Source organism: Cryphonectria parasitica (genome assembly GCF_011745365.1).
Source record: "Cryphonectria parasitica EP155 unplaced genomic scaffold M406scaffold_10, whole genome shotgun sequence".
Classification (NCBI taxonomy): domain Eukaryota; kingdom Fungi; phylum Ascomycota; class Sordariomycetes; order Diaporthales; family Cryphonectriaceae; genus Cryphonectria; species Cryphonectria parasitica.
In genome coordinates this window covers 983,386-996,241 of record NW_024468918.1, presented here as the reverse complement: position 1 = coordinate 996,241, position 12,856 = coordinate 983,386, and the positions used below count along the sequence as shown (strand labels likewise).

Sequence of the window (12,856 nt, the reverse complement as noted above, 5' to 3'; positions counted from 1 at the left end):
ACCTGCAATTCACGACTGCTCATCTTGATGTGGTCACAGGAAGCCTGGGCGTATGGTTGCTGGTCAGGGGTGGCGGCAAGGCCCTGTCCTGCTCACTGCCTGATGATACAGCAGTTGGAAGACGGGTGAGGGCTAAAAATGACATGGATCATATAAAGGCCATTGACGCCAGCTCGCAGAGCAGATACAACACAAGTTTGCATGATCTATGAAGGGATACCGTTGCTCTTCGCTTGTGAAGACAAGAAATAGTCCTTTTGAAAGAAATCATCACCCTCTCTTGTCGTGGGAACCTGCCAAGGCCCCGTGCAAGTCCAATGTGACTGCCAAAATGGATCATACTTCCAAGGACAACGGTCTTGATACCAAGCCTGAGGATCATCATGTGGAAGATACAACGCGTCAAGGTTTGGCCGCACCTGAAGAGCCTTCGCAACCAGAGAACACATTGGCCAATAGGCCCGAGCTCAAAGAAGAAGACGCCTATGAGCACCTCGGCTACTCCTACCCAACATGGAGGAAGTGGCTTATTCTCACCATCATGTTCCTGATCCAGATTAGTATCAATCTCAACGCGTCTTTGTATGCCAACGCTGTCGATGGCGTGGCTGAAAAGTTCCACATCAGCCAGCAGGCCGCACGCGTACCGCAACTCACGTTCCTCTGTGCATACGCCTTTGGCTGCGAACTCTGGGCGCCCTGGTCCGAGGAGCTCGGTCGCTGGCCGACCCAGCAGCTCAGCCTCCTCCTGGTCAACATCTGGCAGTTTCCGTGTGCATATGCGCCCAACTATGCCACACTCGTAATCTGCCGACTCCTGGGCGGGCTCTCGACAGCCGGAGGGAGCGTCACGCTCGGTGTTCTGGCTGACATGTGGGAGCCCGAGGACCAGGAGTACGCCATCGCCTTCCTCGTCTTGAGCTCTGTCGGTGGCTCCGTGGTCGGTGCCGTCGTGGGCGGCTTTGTGGAGGCGAGGCAGCCGCTGCAGTGGATTTTCTATACGCAGCTCATCGCCGGCGGTGCTGTGCAGCTCCTGCACTTTGTCTGCGTCCCCGAGACCCGGTCCACAATCATGCTCGACCGGCTGGCGAAGAAGAGGCGAAAAAATGGGGAGAACATTTGGGGCCCGAACGAGGTTAAGAAGAGGCGTATGACAGCGCGGGAGGTCTTTGTCATCTGGAGTCGACCGTTCTACATGCTGATCACCGAACCGATCGTGGCCTGGCTCTCGGCCGTGAGTGGCTTCAGCGATAACCTCATCTTCATTTTCCTACAGGGGTTTCAGCCGGTCTACAAGCAATGGGGCTTTGGCACTATCGGGATCAGTCTGGCGTTTGTACCGTATGTAAATCCTCGCCCCGTCCTGTTGAGATGATACTGACTGTAATTGGTTTTTTTTCTCTCAAGCCTGCTTGTTGGTTACATACTCGCCTACTTTTCCTTCCTGCCATCGATCCACATGTTCCGTCAGCGCAGGAGGAAAGATGGGCCAGACTCGGTCTCCCCAGAGGCCAGGCTTTGGTGGCTTCGGTACGTGATCCTCCTTGAGCCCATCGGGCTGATCGGCTTCGCGTGGACATCGCTCGGCCCAAGCTACGGCATCCCCTGGATCGCGCCCATGATCTTCTCCTGCCTCGTGGGCATCGCCAACTACTCCATCTACCAGAGCTCCATCGACTACACGGTCGCCGCCTACGGGGTGTACGCAGCCTCCGCGACAGGTGGCAACGACTTTGCCCGGGACTTCCTCTCGGGCATTGCGGCCTTGTATTCGAGCCCCATGTACAGCAATATCGGGAAGCAGTACCCGCTGGAGTGGGCGAGCACGATCCTGGCGATTATCGCTGTGTTTGTCACGACGCCTGTGTTTTACTTTTACAGCCATGGGGAGAAATTACGGCTGAAGAGCAAGTTTGCGGCAGAGATTGCGAGGGAAAGGGAGGCGAAGATGGCTGAGAAGAACTCATCATCAGCGCATGATGGTGGGCGAGGAGAAAAGGCCATGCCATCTGATCAGGTCTGAAGGCAGGACTTTGTATTGACGATCGAGGGTCCTTTGCTCCTCAACGAAATATGCCTTGCGACAAGGGGCGGGCACAGGTAAAATAATTACTGCCGACGAATTACTACATGATCTTACATACTACTAGGCCATATACACATGGAAAGGATTACCGCAGGGGTAGTGAACTGGCGCTAGAAACAAGTCTAAATGTCTTTGACGACATCGACTTTGACGACACCCAATGAAGGAGGTTGTGAAGTTACTCCACAACCCAACTCCGCCGCCCTTGGCCAACGACCCCACGAAGGACCCCCAGCATTTCATTATGAATACCATCATCATCATCATCAGCACCACTACCCTCCATATTCTTTTTGTAATTGTCTAGTGCGACTGTGACCCCTCATCCTCGAGAACGTTGTTATGAAAGACTACCCAGAAGTACTCTTGTGATGCTCGTGTAAGCACTATCGTTCGACATGGACACCTGGACAATACTTAAGTGATTGAGTAATGACTGAGTAGAGTTGTTGATCTTTTTCTTTTCTTTTCTTTTTTGACATGTCATAAAGGTGTTGAAGTGAACTCTAGATCTATATTTCACAATATAGATTGATATTAGCACCTCGGCATGAAGTCTTCATTCTCGCCCCAGTGCTATGGTAAAGTCGTTTCATCTAACTTAGTACCCCAGAAGAATGGGATTCAATAGTAATGGTAATAATGATAATGCCATACATGTAGCTAGTCCAAAGTTGAATCTATACCCGTCCAGGTATGAATGACTGCTACAGGAGCTCGCAGACTGGCCACTGATACAAAGTACAAAACAAAGGGTTCTTCGAGCGAAAGCGAGGAGCCGAGGAGTCTCTTTCGAGGCTAATGATCCCAAAAGTCTATTTTGGCATTGTATATAGCTACGTAATATATTTGAACTTCCAGGGCTTGCCAGACCTTTGCCAGGAGCTGACCCTTGCTCGATGGTCACAACGCACTCCGGCCTAGCGAGATCGACGCCTTCATATTGGACGGATGACTGCCACGTTTGACTGTTCCATGCCAGGGACAAACTTGTGTGCGTACTGCCTAATCACATTCTTGGATTTGCTGGTTTAGCCGGCTAGCTCGTTCTTTCTTTGACTCTTCTACTCGTAATGACCTGTGAGCAGAGTCACATGGACAGGCGTCCTCCACTAGTCTGGGCTGATCCTCCTTTCCTTGACGGGCGCCATGCCACTGTTCTTGGGTAATGCCATGGAAGTCAGAGGCACTTCGCTTGTGGCTGAATAAACTCAGAGGCACGCTGTAAGTAGCTCCTTGGCCTCCTCATCACGCATCATGACCAACCAGGTTCAGCACAACAAGGTTGCTCGTGCTGAGAGGCTAGATAAAAGGGCCCATCTTCACTTCTCCCCTCCTTAACACGGTCTGATACAGATCGCCTGCCCACTACTCGCTTCTCTCGGTCTTGTATAATCATCACCACGATACATAAGATAGCAATCGCATCATGCAGGTGAAGTACTTCGCATCGTTCGTCCTTGCCGGCCTGGCCTCGGCCCAGTCGCTGCAAGAGATTATTTCGCAAAACAGTAACCTCACAACCTTAGCAGGCCTGCTGAACCAGACAGGCCTGCTCGCCGAGCTGGGTAACGCATCCAACATCACCGTCCTTGCCCCCAGCAACGATGCCTTCTCGGTCTTCCTGAACGAGTCGGCCACAATGGCACAGATGCAGTCGGACCCAGGCCTTGTCCAGGCGGTGTTGGAATACCACGTCCTAGCCGGCACCATCCGCTCCACCGACATCACCACCACTCCAGCTTTTGCCAAGACCATGTTGACGCACATGACTTACACCAATGTGACCGGTGGACAGGTTGTCAAAGCGCAGGCCGTTGATAGCAATGTCGTCTTCACCAGCGGGCTCCTGATGCGCAGCAATGTCACGCAGGCAGATATCGGTTTTGATGGTGGCGTGGTCCACATCATTGATTCCGTCCTCACGGTCCCCCAGAACGACAGCGCCACAGCTGTTGCTGCTAACCTCACTGCGCTCGCCGGGGCTCTGACGCAGGCCGGCTTGGTCGCGACCGTTGACGCAGCTATGGTCAGACATAAAGCCCCTTTCCTCCCTTCCTCCACAATAGAAAAATGTCCAGATTGCTGGGCACAGACTGATACTTCGTGTTAATACAGGACGTGACCATCTTTGCTCCATCTAATGCCGGCTTTGCTGCCATCTCCAACCTCGTCGGATCGCTGTCCATGGAACAACTCACACAGATATTGACATACCATGTCGTGTCGGGCACTGTGGGCTACAGCACAACACTGATGAACGGTATGACCATCCCAACGCTCGACGGAAACGCCACGGTAACAATCACGGTCGACAACGGCACAATCTTTGTCAATTCGGCCAAAGTTGTTACCGCCGACGTGCTTCTGAACAATGGAGTCGCCCACGTAATCGACAAGTAAGTTTCCAAGCAGGGCTTCGACTTTGCCCACCCGTGTGTAATTGTTTGCTTGCTGCAGCTAACAATGTCGACAGTGTCTTGAACCCGAACAACTCCACAGCTACCACGAACCCGACCGCAACCAGTGACGCGCCTGCGTTCAGCGGTGCAGCTGGTGGCTCTGGTTCGAGCGTCCCGTTCACTTCAGCAGTGACGGCAACAGGTACGGCTGCCAGTACCTCCGCCTCACAGGGTGGTGTGGCCATGCAGACTGCTGCCGTGGGTGCGGCTGCGCTGTTTGGCGGCGCTGCGTTTCTCGTCAATCTCTGAGCCTGGCTGGCGGTGTTGTCCTCAGTATAAGTATAGTCACGCATTGAAGAAGATCGCATTCGTGTCAATCTCTCGAGAAATGCGGCGTTCTTAATCGATCATTTTATAGTCAAATACGACCAAGTGTCTTAATGATCAGTGTGGTACAGCATTTTCAAGGTAATGGACCATCTGATATGGCGCCCCTCATGTCAATTAGTCGTCCAGACTCACGCCATAGTCGCGGTCTCGGTACAACGACCCAACAGGAACGGCACGACTGTCGGCAATCAAGCCGATCAGCATCTGGCCAGCATCCTTTGTCTTGTTGTACTGGCGTAAGAGCTGGATATGCTCGTCGACCGTGACTTCTGGCTTCTGCCTACACGACACAGACGCACAGAAGGCTGTCAGTGACGCACAAACTCTCTCATGTTACTTCAGGCAGCAATAAGGCTGGACGGCTGGACGCAGTACACGCACCTGAGACCAGCTTGTTCTCTTTCGAGTTCTTTGTTTTTCTCTGAAATATCAACGATACGGTCATGTATATCCCCAAGCCTGACACACTGGGGGAAGAAAAAACTGTCAGATACAGAAGTCAAGCCAACCTCCCGTGTAGCCAACTCGAACCATGTCAGTCAGTACTCACAGCAGCGCTCAAAGCAGAGACGTAGCGAACCTGTACACGTCAGATGGTTCTGCGCCACGACGAAGGACAACTTGGGTTGCTCACGCTATCCGAGGCTTCTGCAGCGGATGCGGCCGTGGCCTTGAAATGGTCCCCAGGCGCTGGACCAGTGATCTGAACAGTGCGCGCCTGGTCACTCGTGCTTGTGGCACAATTGATGGGACCCCAGAGGAACGGGCATGTCGGCTCGTCGTGGCCCTTGTCCTGTTCCAGAATCTTGTCGAGACGGTCAGTGATGACTATCAGCAAGCCACCATAGTCTCGACCGTTAGACACTTCGAGACAAATGTTGTCTCTTAGGCCTCTAATAAACTCAGCATCTGCAAAAGAAAGGAGGGAGGACGGCGGAGGCGTTGCCGAGAGGCTAGAATCCATGACTGCAAAGAGAAGACACACTTGGCCTGCCTCAACGAAAGAAAAAAAAGAATGCTCGTGGATTGGCAGGCAGTGTGAGGAGAAGCACACGTCCTCGTACCTTCCCAAGGTAAACAGATCTAGTCTAGCAAATGCCAACATGTAGTCATCGTAACCCTGGGAAAGAGTGACCCTAGCCCTAACCCTGATTATATCCCTGCACCATTAGGCCACAAGCACTTCACCACCACGACCCAGCTCAGTTCAAGCAACCAGCTGGGTAATCTGCATTACTGATGTAATCTATCCCAGATCTGGTTCTTTTTTGGAGGGAGCACGCCTTCGGTTGACTCTGTCCTCGGCCTTTTCAGGCATAACTCTTCGGCTGATCTAATAATACTTCATGTGCTGGCTTAGAGGCTTGCGTTCGTTCGACTGCCATCACTCACCTGCGATACCCACACGCAGTTTTTGTCGAGGGAACAATTGAAAAGAGCATACAGCTGGGTCTTCTCTACCATGGAACAGAGATCTTATCTCGTCACATTTCCCCCTCTCCCCGCTCTCCTGGGACAAGATCCCCCGGATGACGGTCCCGCTTGTTCCAATATCGATGAAACCTCGATACGCTGTCTGCGGGGATGGCTGGAGGAAAATGACACCCTGGAGCCGTTATTCGGCAGGGTCTTCCGCCAGATATCACATACTACGTATTATGTATACGACGATGTACAGTCGCGGGCCTCTCGGAAAGGGGGGGAAAGGGCGAATCCAGACCGAGCACGAGGCAGATCCAGGCGCACCCCTGGGTCGCTCTGATCAGTCAGATGAGAGGGCATGTTTAGACGAAGGAACCGTTGGCAATGGTCTGATGCTATGGTACCAGTCGCTGTCGATCCTGACTACAGCAGACACAATACCAAAGGGCGGGGCTCGACCTCAAGAAGATCCGCCGTACTCCGGAGTCCTGGGGAAGGCGAGGTTCCGATTTTCCCCCGGCCGGGGATAACGGGGCTGTCGATATAATTGATGGAAGAACTTTTGACAAGAAAAAATTGGGTGGAACCATACTTTTGGAGTCACTCCACTCGCACAGACGACAGCCTGACGGGCCGACAGGAGACCACAGGCCAGGTACTTCGTTTTTGCTGCTTACTCTCGCATCCCTTGATAACACGTTATTGGATCCTCTTGGTCTAGCTCCTTTTGTCTTTGTTTGCTGTCCGACCTCACCATTACCACGCCAACAACCAGGAGGTTTTTGTGCTATCAGTGAAGGTGGACTTATGCACGCAAATTCAGTCGGTCAGGATGGACATGGCCAGGCCCAGTAACGGATGCCTCCAGTGTCTGAGAAAATTACTGCTCAAATAGGAGAAAAGAATGTAGGAGGAAGAGGAATTACGAAGAGAGAGAGAAAAAAACAAAATGGAAAAATACTTGCTGTGGGATGATACGACGTTCGCATATGCTGGAGGGTCAGCCTTACGGTCGCCCCAGATGCGTTCCACCCGCGGTGGCCGTGTCCCCTGAGATGGCACGCTGCCATTCATCATACAGTACACATCATCTGCTTGATGTCGGCAATCTCGTGCTGATATTCTTCCTTTCCTTCCATTTTGTTAGCATGTTTATATACCTCTCACATTCCCCTCGAATTTCTTGCTCGTGCCCATATTCCCACCATTGGATTATCATCACTATCCACACCGCTCTGCTATAATTACTACGACCTCTATCGAGTGCCGCATATTGTATACACGAGAGAAGAGAAAGAGAAAAGAAGTCCCCAGTCAACCCTTTAAATTATCTACAAACATAATTATATGATGACCGTCTTTGGGCCCAAAACATATGCATGGTAGGACACACCAGTCGCTCACTTTTATCCAGGGAGCTGGCTTCTCACTGATTTGCCCTCACAGGTTCTGTGCGCTGTCTGCTGCGCTGTGCAATTCATATTATGGCTTTGATGCCTCGGTAGGTTCCATGCTGGACGCTGGAGGAATGAAGAAGCCGACGAGAAAGCTGACGACCTCGACTTTTAGGTATACAATGCGGTCCAGGGCATTGACAACTGGAAAGATTGGATGGGGGACCCCGGTGCCGAGACCATAGGTGGGGTCAATACGGCCTACTCAGTCTGTGCTATTGTCTCTGGCTGTGAGTATTCCATTTTTGTTTCTGAAGCTTTGGATGGATACTGGCAAGACCTCATCTCAGAAGCATGCATTCGTGTCTATGTCTCGATACTGACAATGGTATTTTGTTCTTGCCCTTTAGGGTTCCTCGCTGCCCCTTGTGCCGATTTTCTAGGCCGGAAATTCGCAATGGCCATCGGAAGTATCCTGATCATGATCGGTGCTATTCTTGAGACGTTCACGAAAAGACATACTCTGGGCATGTTCATTGCAGGCCGCGCGATCATTGGATTGGGTCAAGGAATCGCCCTCTGTAAGTACAAGAAATATGACACTCTGGCTGTTGCAATGGATGCAAAGGTTTGGTGATTTTCTCCGTCAGTGCTGACTCGAGGTCGTTCCCTGCAGCTGCCGCTCCAGCATACATTGGCGAGATCACACCGCACAAGATACGTGGTATAGTCATGACCTTTTGGCAGGTCTGCTACAGCATTGGTCTCTTCTTTGCCTTCTGGATCAACTATGCCTGCACCAAGTATACTTCGCGTCTGCCCAAGAACTGGGACTGGAGGATCGTGTGCATCTTCCAACTCCTGGTCCCTGTATACGTCCTCACAATCCTTCCTTTCTTGCCGGGATCTCCAAGATGGTAGGCCTCCATGCCGAACCTGTATTTTTGTATTACTATTTGTACTCCAGAAGCCTGATCATTGATTATTGTCTTCCAAATTTTAGGTACATCAAGAACGGCAAGACAGAAAAGGCCCGCAAAGCTCTACTCGCGACTCGACCTACTCCAGAAGGAGCCGAGGAAGAACTGCAATCCATCATCCAGGCCGTCGAGTTCGAAAAGACCAGCACAGAAACGTCCGCCGGCTACTCCGCCCTGTGGAAGGACAGGTCTGTTCGGAAGCGACTGTTGCTTGCCATTGGCATGAATGCCGGGCAGCAGCTGACGGGCCAGGGCTCCCTCTCCACCTACTCGACCAAGATATACGAGAAGGTCTTCTCGTCCTCGTCCACCATCGCCCTGATCAACGCCTTGAATGCCACCTTCTCGATCTTGTTCTGTCTGAATGTCACATGGATTGTTGAGCGGTGGGGTCGCAAGGTGTTATTCATTGTCGGCGGTATGTCGGACAACAACTTCCTTCCCTTCACTGATAGAGATCATAAGACTGACTGGAAATATCTTCTAGGTATGGGTATGGCATGCTGCATGGTTAGTGTCTTCCTTTTTCTCTTGTTCCTTTCTCCCAATGAAGTGTCTCAGAATTGCCTTTTCCTGACTCGCCCAACAACAGCTTATCGTTGCGACCGTTGAGACCCAAACGCCGACAACAGCGGATGGAGGCAAGTCGCACTCGGTCGGTGTCGCCATTGTCTTCCTCCTGTTCCTCTTCATCTTCTTCTACAAGCCGTCTTGGGGCGCCGTCACCTGGATCTGGACCTCGGAGATCTTCAGCCTCAACGTCCGCGCCCAGGGAGTAGGCATGGCAGGCCAGACACAGAATATCGCAAACGCTATCGTCCAGCAGTTCTTCCCGACCTTCCTGAACAACTGCGGCTTCTACGCGTTCTACAGTGAGTCCTATTCCCCAACTTCATGGCTGTAAAACTAGCACTGCTGCCCATTATGATTATTATTATGATGAGGCTCGAGAATGACGACGCTGACTCTCGGATGTGCTCTTTCAATCACTAGTGTTTGCCGGCATCAACTGTCTTCTCGTCCTCTATGTCATTTTCCTCATCCCAGAGACCAAGGGTGTCCCGCTTGAGGAGATGGACAAGCTTTTCGGCGGTGCCAATCACGTCCAGGCCGGCGCAGAGATACTACAAGAGGAACAAATGCAGGTCGACCAGCACAAACCCAAGAGCGATCATAGTAGCACCCATGGGGATGTTACCGCCAAACCCGAGGCAGAGTTAGTCTAATCGTGAATTGTGAGGCAAATGTCTTTTTCCAAGCCGCTGTTGTTCGAGCAAGAGCAAGTCGTTTCTTGTTATGTTTACTTTGATTGTTTACTTTCTTTTCCTTTTTAGAGAGACATAAGGGGCATATTGTGTATCAAGAATCATTTGTGTACATACTGCTGCCAGCGAGCGTCGGCGTGATAGATGTTTCATGACAGCAGGGTAGAAAATAAGAAGCTTACTGTCCATACTACACCTTAGAGGGATATCACAGCAGGAAATTCATCTGAAACTCAAGCAACAACACATTCGTTTAGAGATGAAGACCGAGTTAGCATATTGATCCGAAGGATCTCCATGTGCTTATTGAATTAATTACTAAAGCTATCTTCAGGTCTGCTTTGGCATTAATTAATTAAGTAGACAATACGTATCCACGCCTACCCAACAAGACTTTCCACTTGAGCCTGCCTCATTTATCGCAGCTATGGAGGAGCGAGGGCCCTTAATTTACTTGGAAGCAAAGCCAAGAGTGGGAGTTGTAGCCCCGTTGAAGACGACAAAGGCGGCCTTCAGAGCGACATCACCGAAGATGTTGATGCCGATACCAGCGCTGGACTGGATGCCGCCAAAGCAAGACGAGCTTCCAGTGGAGATGGGGCCGAAATCAATGTAGTCGCCAGGAATCACAATGCGAGCTGAGCCAACGCCGAAGGTGAAGGAAGGCAGGGTCGCGCTGCAGGGGAAGACGTAGCCGCCGACGGAAGAGCTGGACTTGGCGCCCGAGACCTGGGCCCAGTAGGCCGACACGACGGTGGCAGGGAGGTACAGGAGGGTCGTGCCAGTGTCAGCGATGCCGTCGATGGAAGTCGACTTGAAGGTGCCGGAGCCGACGGCGTAGCCGGTCGAAGTCCACTCCCAGAACCCTTGCTTGGTCGAGACAGCGGTGTAGGTGATGGAGCCCGTGTAGGCAGTGGTATCGATGAAGCCGAAGTTGTAGGTACCAGCTGTAGATACAAACAATTTCCATATTAGTGGGGAATGCTTCTCCAACAAGATTCATCAAAAAGTATATGTATCAAGAGGGGTCACTCACGGGCATGGTAGCCAAGATCAGCCGTGAACACAGGCGAGTCCAAGGACGCCTTCGCATTGTCGAAGAAAGTCTTTTGCTGGGTAGGCGACACAGTGTTCAGGGTGCTGAAGGCCAGGCCCAGGAGACCGTCAATGGTCGAGTCCTCGGTGAAGCTGGAAGAAACCTTCTTGGCCGACTCGACAGCCTGGCCCGTCACGGTAAGGCCTCCAACCGAGACGGTGTCAGTGTAGACATCGCCGCTGGAAGAGCTACCGTCTCCGTAGGAGATGGACCAGGTAGCGCCCGACAGCAGCTTGGCGGTGGTGCTCTTGCTGGGGGTGTAGATGGTCTGCCCATCGACCTACAGTTGGGAAATTCCCAATGTTAGTATTCTGATTACCAAAAAAACTAAAAATGTATGCAATAAAATGCGGGCGAGGGTTGACCAACCTCGCTGGCTGTAGTCTCGCTGCTGAAGACCCACAGATCCGAAGATCCAGTGTCAAAGTCCAGGTTCAGAGTCTGCGCAGGGGTGCCGATCTGAACCGGAGTGATGTAAGCATCATCGAGGCTGTCGATGGGAGTTGTGGTCGCAGAACCGGTCGAGCGCTCAGCCAGGCCCGAGGTAGAGTTCTGGACAGCATCCTCCAGCCAGGCTGGGATCGGCACGCCGTACTTGAGGTACGTCTTCTTGACCGACAGAGGCCCGTTGAACTTGTAGTTGGGGTTCCGGACTTCAAAAGTATAATTGTCAGTAAAATATCCGTCTTGCCTTGACCTCTTCTTTTTGCGTTGGTCTTCTGTTGCAACACACAGAAGCAGCTCTACTCACCTTGCTTGAACGAGTACTTTCCGGGGCCAACTTCAGGAGAGGCGTTGACGGGAATTCCAACGTGTTGCTTTGTAGGCGAGCTGAGAGCACCACCAGCCAACATGGCGGTCACCAAGGCGTTCTTGAGAGGGGAAGACATCTTTGAAGGTTGCTGAAAGTCCTAAGTCTGGAGCAAGGTGATGGTGGTGGAACACGAAGGAGAAGTTGAAGAGTCGATGGCGTTGGGACAGACAGAAGATGGTTGAGCAACCGTCGAGGCCACTCCTTTTATATACATGTCTTCATCTGGCGGCACATGTGCTCTCTTGACCATATCGTATAGTATAGACAACAGAGTAACATCGCTTCGCCAGGCTAGAAGCCAGAAGGTCATTCATCCGCCAGCGGAGCCCGCATGGACGAAAAGACCACGGACCAATGATTCGAACAAGTTCAATAGAATTCCCCCGCCGGCGGCGGATAAGCTTGTGAACCTCACTTGAAGTCTGTAGAACACTCTGATCGAACAAGGGATTATTGGGCTAGTAACGCAGTCACAGCGATTGGCTTGTGATCGTGCGTGACCATAGATTGATTGCCAGACTGTCAGGCAAGGCTCGAGTCATTCGTTCATCCCTACGCTCGGCATGTTGCGAACGATGTGACCGTGACAACGGCCCGTCCTGCTGGTGCTGGCTGCTATTGCTATACGAAGCGCGCACGATCACGCAAAAAGAGACTATTTCCCTCGGTCGACCAAACAAAGGTCAAGGAGCCGTTTTGCAGCTCAAGCGGATCGTCAGACTTATCGGCGCCAAGCAGGTGGGTGCTATGGATGAAGTCGGCTAAGCCTCCCTCCCCTTGTCCCATCAACACCACTCTCCTGTCGCCATCGCCTGGCAACACCAAACGACTTGCCTGATGCGGTTTAAGGGCGGCGGGCCGCTGATTCATTAGCTGGAAACTTTGAGGAGCCAAGCCTTCTAGAATATATCAGATATCACAGATTAGTTCATGGTCATGAGGTCCCCCTTGATGAAGGACCAGTGCCGGCTGAAGGCCCTGAATGGGCAGGACGTTAAAGAGCCAAG

The 12,856-nt window shown here is 52.0% G+C and overlaps 5 protein-coding genes across 5 annotated transcripts; 3 read left to right on the top strand and 2 right to left on the bottom strand.

Moving 5' to 3' along the window:
* Window positions 1-331: 331 nt before the first annotated feature.
* On the top strand, window positions 332-2,023 carry M406DRAFT_269108 (MFS general substrate transporter; the record flags this gene model as incomplete). Its single annotated transcript, XM_040917987.1, has 2 exons — window positions 332-1,341; window positions 1,408-2,023. 2 exons carry the CDS (start codon window positions 332-334, stop codon window positions 2,021-2,023), a joined length of 1,626 nt encoding a protein of 541 aa, XP_040771326.1.
* Window positions 2,024-3,515: 1,492 nt separating this feature from the next.
* Window positions 3,516-4,489, top strand: M406DRAFT_52985 (uncharacterized protein; the record flags this gene model as incomplete). Its single annotated transcript, XM_040924500.1, has 2 exons — window positions 3,516-4,115; window positions 4,205-4,489. The coding sequence occupies 2 exons, from the start codon at window positions 3,516-3,518 to the stop codon at window positions 4,487-4,489; spliced, it is 885 nt and encodes a 294-aa protein (XP_040771325.1).
* A 503-nt stretch (window positions 4,490-4,992) lies between these two features.
* M406DRAFT_335013 (uncharacterized protein) lies at window positions 4,993-5,983 on the bottom strand (the record flags this gene model as incomplete). The annotated part of the gene is made up of 5 exons (XM_040920990.1): window positions 4,993-5,183; window positions 5,260-5,299; window positions 5,429-5,458; window positions 5,513-5,771; window positions 5,943-5,983. The coding sequence occupies 5 exons, from the start codon at window positions 5,981-5,983 to the stop codon at window positions 4,993-4,995; spliced, it is 561 nt and encodes a 186-aa protein (XP_040771324.1).
* A 1,667-nt stretch (window positions 5,984-7,650) lies between these two features.
* On the top strand, window positions 7,651-9,900 carry M406DRAFT_343458 (general substrate transporter; the record flags this gene model as incomplete). The annotated part of the gene is made up of 9 exons (XM_040921869.1): window positions 7,651-7,682; window positions 7,747-7,801; window positions 7,870-7,984; window positions 8,105-8,275; window positions 8,371-8,611; window positions 8,698-9,092; window positions 9,162-9,184; window positions 9,267-9,546; window positions 9,668-9,900. The coding sequence occupies 9 exons, from the start codon at window positions 7,651-7,653 to the stop codon at window positions 9,898-9,900; spliced, it is 1,545 nt and encodes a 514-aa protein (XP_040771323.1).
* A 489-nt stretch (window positions 9,901-10,389) lies between these two features.
* M406DRAFT_100383 (uncharacterized protein) lies at window positions 10,390-11,995 on the bottom strand (the record flags this gene model as incomplete). Its single annotated transcript, XM_040914908.1, has 4 exons — window positions 11,787-11,995; window positions 11,405-11,688; window positions 10,976-11,315; window positions 10,390-10,886 (listed from the first exon to the last, which is right to left on the bottom strand). Exons 1-4 carry the CDS (start codon window positions 11,923-11,925, stop codon window positions 10,390-10,392), a joined length of 1,260 nt encoding a protein of 419 aa, XP_040771322.1. The 5' UTR covers window positions 11,926-11,995.
* Between the last annotated feature and the right edge of the window lie 861 nt (window positions 11,996-12,856).